This window comes from Eurosta solidaginis, chromosome 5 (assembly GCF_040869045.1).
Source record: "Eurosta solidaginis isolate ZX-2024a chromosome 5, ASM4086904v1, whole genome shotgun sequence".
NCBI classification, from domain to species: Eukaryota; Metazoa; Arthropoda; class Insecta; order Diptera; family Tephritidae; genus Eurosta; species Eurosta solidaginis.
Window position 1 is genome coordinate 53173156 of NC_090323.1, and position 5790 is coordinate 53178945.

Genomic DNA, 5790 nt, shown 5'->3' on the forward strand with positions numbered 1-5790 from the left:
CAATCATTGGTCTGACCTGCTTAGAGGCAGCACATTTCTCCCTCATAACGGTCAGTTGTTGCTGACAGTATATGTAGTTGTACAGCGAGCCCTCAAACACAACGAGATCTTAAAAAACGTGTGGCAGCACGGCGTGAATGCTCGAAGCAGCAGACGCTTTCCCCTCACCTCCGAATAATGACTGAAAGTTGTAACAAAAATCCGTCAGATGACGAAAGGTTTGAAGACACATGACACCTATTCATCCTGGTATGATATATTACATATGGCTCAAGGCGGACGATTTCGGACTCTTGAGCGAGTTCATTAAGAGCGTATACGCTCCGATTTAGGATTGATTTCTGGCCCTTTTACGACTTAAAATTACAGGGAATAAATTTTATACTCAAACTTTCCCATTTTACACACAAAAATGTTACGTTTTTATTCACAGTTCTGATGGAGTTGTGCAACATTGGATTAGAAATTGGCCAACATTTTCGATGGAATGTTCAAATTTTCAGCAAAAATACATCAGCTTGCAGGTGCCGTCCAGAGTCAGCGTAAGATATATAGGTTCCCTCCTGCCGATTCGTAGGAAAAATTAAAAGGGGTCATGACGCAAATTGTAACAGAAGCTCGTGATAGATCCCTTAAAAGTATAACGAGCTTTGTATTTATTTTTACTTTTTATTTATTATTAAGTTTTTTTTTGCTTTAAGCCCTTCCATATTTGCTCTTATTTCCAATAGCACTGTCCGCTCGTTTGTTCTTTTTCTGTTTCTCACACAGCCAAATAAAACTTAAACTATATGCGAGAAATGTTCGGCAATTTTTTTTTTAAGAAAGCACAATTTCGGTTTATACCTAGAACACTTTAAATTACATAAGCTCTTTGCACTTTTGAACATGCCAGCGCATTCGCTCAAAATTATTATTTATAAATACAAAATCCTGTTATTAAAAATCTTGTATAAATAAGAAAAAAGTTAAAAGAACAGTTCATTTATAAATCGGATGTAAATTTACTGGTTCATTTTCGTCCGCGAAAACATGGCTAATATTATAAAAATCGCTTGCTTTATGTGGCTAATTTCAGGTAAGCCACAATACCTTCTGAACTTATCAGCCCCGTGGAGATAGTCACGCAAAGCGACAGTTTCGTACTACTGCCTTAATGACTATCTCCAACTGATGCTAATCGGAAACAGAGCGGAACAGTTACCCTTATACCAGCAGTGCTTAAGACTGGGAAATATTTTTTTAAATTGATCAACCAAAGGCAGCGAACCACCTAATATTGAACCAGTTAAGACAGCATTCCAAAAAAAAAAAAAAAAAAAAAAAAAAATTTAGTCGGCCGGGACTTAAGCCACAGAATTGAGGCATTCTTTTAACATCTAACATTACACAATACAACGAGAAAAATCGTTTACTCCAAAATTAGTTTTGATATTAATCTGAACAGTGTTAATATTGGACAAAATTTTTTTGTGTGTAGGACAAAAGCTCTCCCTCAATTTCGGATTTAGTGCGATTCGCTGCAGTAAGGGGAGGCAGTAATATAGATATTTAACCAGACCATTTCAGCATAGTTCTTAAAAGCCCATTTCGAGCTCGCAAAGTTTTGAAATAATCTTTGCACAAGCCTGCGAGTATGGTACAGGGCTCAAAGTGATACGAGTAACCAATCCAACGAGATATTTTGGAGCTATGGATCCAAAAATGAGTCAGGTTTTCCATAATATGTGCTTGAAAGTCACGTCTACTATTCCTTACGACTCTTTACACAGTGTTAGTAAATAATCTAATACAAACATCAAGTTTCGATATCTCAAAAAGTGAGGGAAATATTTACGAATACAATTATCTAGGCAGCTTCTTTCGAAATTGACTTTACAGTTATGCCTTATTGAACATTTCCCTAAAATCTAAGGCAGAGTCCAAATATATGTTGAATTTAAACTTTCAAAAAAACATATCCATCTTAATGTATATATATACATACAATTAACTAATAACAAAATATAATTTCAGCGCTGGCTGTGCAGAAATGTGAGTCACAGGAATCTGACGAAACTGAGGAGGATTATACGGAGGAGGAAGCTACAGAGGATGAATATACAGAGGATGAATACACAGATGATGAAAATACAGAGGATGAATATGCAGAGGAAGAAAATACTGAGGATGAAAATACAGACGATGAATATGCAGACGAAGAAAATGCAGAGGAGGAACCTGAAACGGAGAAGCCTGGAATCTTCACGAAGCTTGCACATGCGACTGGGAATTTTGCTAAGGACGCTGCCCGCGCTGCCGGCTTAAAAACTGCAAAAGAAGCCACAAAAAGAGTATTTAAAAAACTTAATCCTTTTGGTAAATGTGTAAACTGTAATGGTGATAAAGATGAAGAATACACTCCAAAAAAAGTTGTTGGAGCTAAAACTCAAGGAGGTGCACGAAAAGTTCGCGGTAAAACTCAGCGAGTTGTTGGCGTTAAACTTAAAGGAGCTGCACAAAGTGCTAGTGGTAAACCTGAAGGAGTTGCAAAAAAAAGTGGTGGTATATTTAAAGGAGTGGGGAAAAAAATTGGTGCTAAAGTTCAAGGAGTTGTGCAAAAATTCGGAAGTAAAACTCAAGGAGCTGCACCAAAAGCAGGTGGCAATGCCCAAGGAAATGAACCGAAAGTTGGTAATAAGACTAAAGGAGTGGCACAAAAAGTTGGTGGTAAACTCAAAAAGTTTTTCGGTTAATTAAAAGGTCACCGAGAGAATGGCAATCGCAGTAGCGGAAAATATTCGTAAAAAGGATTTTTTTCTTGTGTTTATATGTATGTTATCTTACATTGATTGAATTAACTTGGATTTCAAATAAAAAAATGTATGTTTTTTTCTCAAATTGCGATTATTTTTTAAAAGAGAGATTTCAGATTTTAAGATCATCAGGAACATTTGGTAAAGGTTAGACTGAATTCGAAATATTGGAAATAAATAAATTTTCGAACTATGTCTTTTGAAAGGACGAAAATGCCTGGTCAAATAAGGGGTGGTGCCAGCCCATTTTGAAAATTTCTTTATTTCTAAATGGTTTTTTTAGCTTGACTCTGTGTAGCGGCTGGCCGGCCGATCGTTGTTTAAAAATTGTAATTAAAATTTAAGTAGCTTCCCGAAAAGCTACAAGGTTGAAACTTGGAATATAATTCAGAACCAGATGACAATGCTATTATTGCAAAAAAAAACTCCGATAGGTGGCACGTGGATCGAAATGGTTAAAAAAATCATATTTTTGGTCCGATTTGGCTCATATTTGGTACACATAATGCATACATGAATAGAAAGCGACCTATGAAGAAAAAATCGCCCACAGGTTGCGCCAGTCGAGTAAAGTCTTTTGAAGGATTATGTGTTGAGTACTTAGATGGTAAATAATTGTCAGGAAAGAGTCCTTGTAATAATGAGTCTCTAAATGAACTAAATAAATACTAAACACTTGAAAATAAAATAATTAAAAAAACTTCTACTCGTACTTTCCTTCTCTTCCGCCATTACACCCACTTTCATTCTTCTACCTCTCCCCCGTAAACAACTTCATATACGGACAAGTAAGGAAGGTTAAGTTCGGGTGTAACGGAACATTACATACTCAGTTGAGAGCTATGGTGACAACATAAGGGAAAATAGCCATGTAGGAAAATGAAACGAGGGAAACCCTGGAATGTGTTTGTATGACATGTCTATCAAATGAAAGCCACTAAAGAGTATTTTATGAGGGAGTGGGCCATAGTTCTAGAAGTGGACGCCATTTAGGGATATCGCCATAAACGTGGATCAGGGTTGACCCTAGAATTTGTTTGTACAATATGGGTATCAAAAGAAAGGTGTTACTGAGTATTTTAAAGGGAGTGATCCTTAGTTCCATAGCTGGACGCCGTTTCGAGATATCGCCATAAAGATGGACCAGGGGTGACCCTAGAATTTGTTTGTACGATATGGGTATCAAATTAAAGGTATTAATGAGGGTTTTAAAAAGGAGTGGTGGTAGTTGTATAGGTGGTCGCCTTTTCGAGATATCGCCATAAAGGTGGACCAGGGGTGACCCTAGAATTTGTTTGTACAATATGGGTATCAAAAGAAAGGTGTTACTGTGTATTTTAAAGGGAGTGATCCTTAGTTCCATAGCTGGACGCCGTTTCGAGATATCGCCATAAAGGTGGACCAGGGGTGACGCTACAATTTGTTTGTACGATATGGGTATCAAATTAAAGGTATTAATGAGGGTTTTAAATGGGAGTGGTGGTAGTTGTATAGGTGGTCGCCTTGTCAGAGATATCGCCATAAAGGTGGACCAGGGGTGACTCTAGAATGTGTTTGTACAATATGGGTATCAAAAGAAAGGTGTTACTGAGTATTTTAAAGGGAGTGATCCTTAGTTCCATAGCTGGACGCCGTTTCGAGATATCGCCATAAAGATGGACCAGGGGTGACCCTAGAATTTGTTTGTACGATATGGGTATAAAATTAAAGGTATTAATGAGGGTTTTAAAAAGGAGTGGTGGTAGTTGTATAGGTGGTCGCCTTTCCGAGATATCGCCATAAAGTGGACCAGGGGTGACTCTAGAATGCGTTTGTACAATATGGGTATCAAACGAAAGGTGTTAATGAGTATTTTAAAAGGGAGTGGGCCTTAGTTCTATAGGTGGAAGCCGTTGCGAAATATCGCCATAAATGTGGACCAGGGGTGACTCTAGAATATGTTTTTACGAGATGGGTATAAAATTAAAGGTATTAATGAGGGTTTTAAAAGGGAATGATGGTAGGTGTATTGGTGGTCGCCTTTTCGAGATATCGCATTAAGTTGGACAAGGGGTGACTCTAGAATGCGTTTGTACAATATGGGTATCAAAGAGTCACCCCTGGTCCACGTTTATGGCGATATCTCGAAAAGGCGTCCACATATAGAACTAAGGCCCACTCCTTTTTAAAATACTCATTAACACCTTTCATTTGATACCCATATCGTACGAAAAATTATAGAGTCACCCCTAGCCCACCTTTATGGCGATATTTCGAAAAGGCGTCCACCTATAGAACTAAGGCCCACGCCCTTTTAAAATACTCCTTAACACCTTTCATTTGATACCCATATCGTACAAACAAATTCTAGAGTCACCCCTGGTCCACCTTTATGGCGATATTTCGAAAAGGCGTCCACCTATAGAACTAAGGCCCACGCCCTTTTAAAATACTCATTAACACCTTTCATTTGATACCCATATTGTACAAACGCATTCTAGAGTCACCCCGGGTCCACTTTTATAACGATATTCCGAAAAGGCGTGCACCTATAGAACCAGGGCGCACTCCCTTTTAAAACACTTATTAACACCTTTCGTTTGATACCCATATTGTACAAACGCATTCTACAGTCAACCCTGGTCCACTTTTATAACGATATTCCGAAAAGGCGTCCACCTATAGAACTAAGGCCCACTCCCTTTTAAAATACTCATTAACACATTTCATTTGATACCCATATAGTACAAACAAATTCTAGAGTCACCCCTGGTCCACCTTTATGGCGATATTTCGAAAAGGTGTCCACCTATAGAACTAAGCCCCACTCCTTTTTAAAATACTCATTAACACCTTTCATTTGATACCCATATCGTACAAACAAATTCTAGAGTTGCCCCTGGTCCACCTTTATGGCGACATTTCGAAAAGGCGTCCACCTATAGAACTAAGGCCCACGTCCTTTTAAGATACTCATTAACACCTTTCATGTGATACCCATATCGTACAAACAAAT

At 38.0% G+C, this 5790-nt stretch overlaps 1 protein-coding gene across 1 annotated transcript; it reads left to right on the forward strand.

Annotated features, from left to right (window-relative positions):
* Nucleotides 1-942: 942 nt before the first annotated feature.
* Nucleotides 943-2877, forward strand: LOC137252123 (uncharacterized). Its single transcript, XM_067787394.1, has 2 exons — nt 943-1078; nt 2017-2877. Exons 1-2 carry the CDS (start codon nt 1033-1035, stop codon nt 2733-2735), a joined length of 765 nt encoding a protein of 254 aa, XP_067643495.1. The 5' UTR covers nt 943-1032; the 3' UTR covers nt 2736-2877.
* The last annotated feature ends 2913 nt before the right edge of the window (nt 2878-5790 follow it).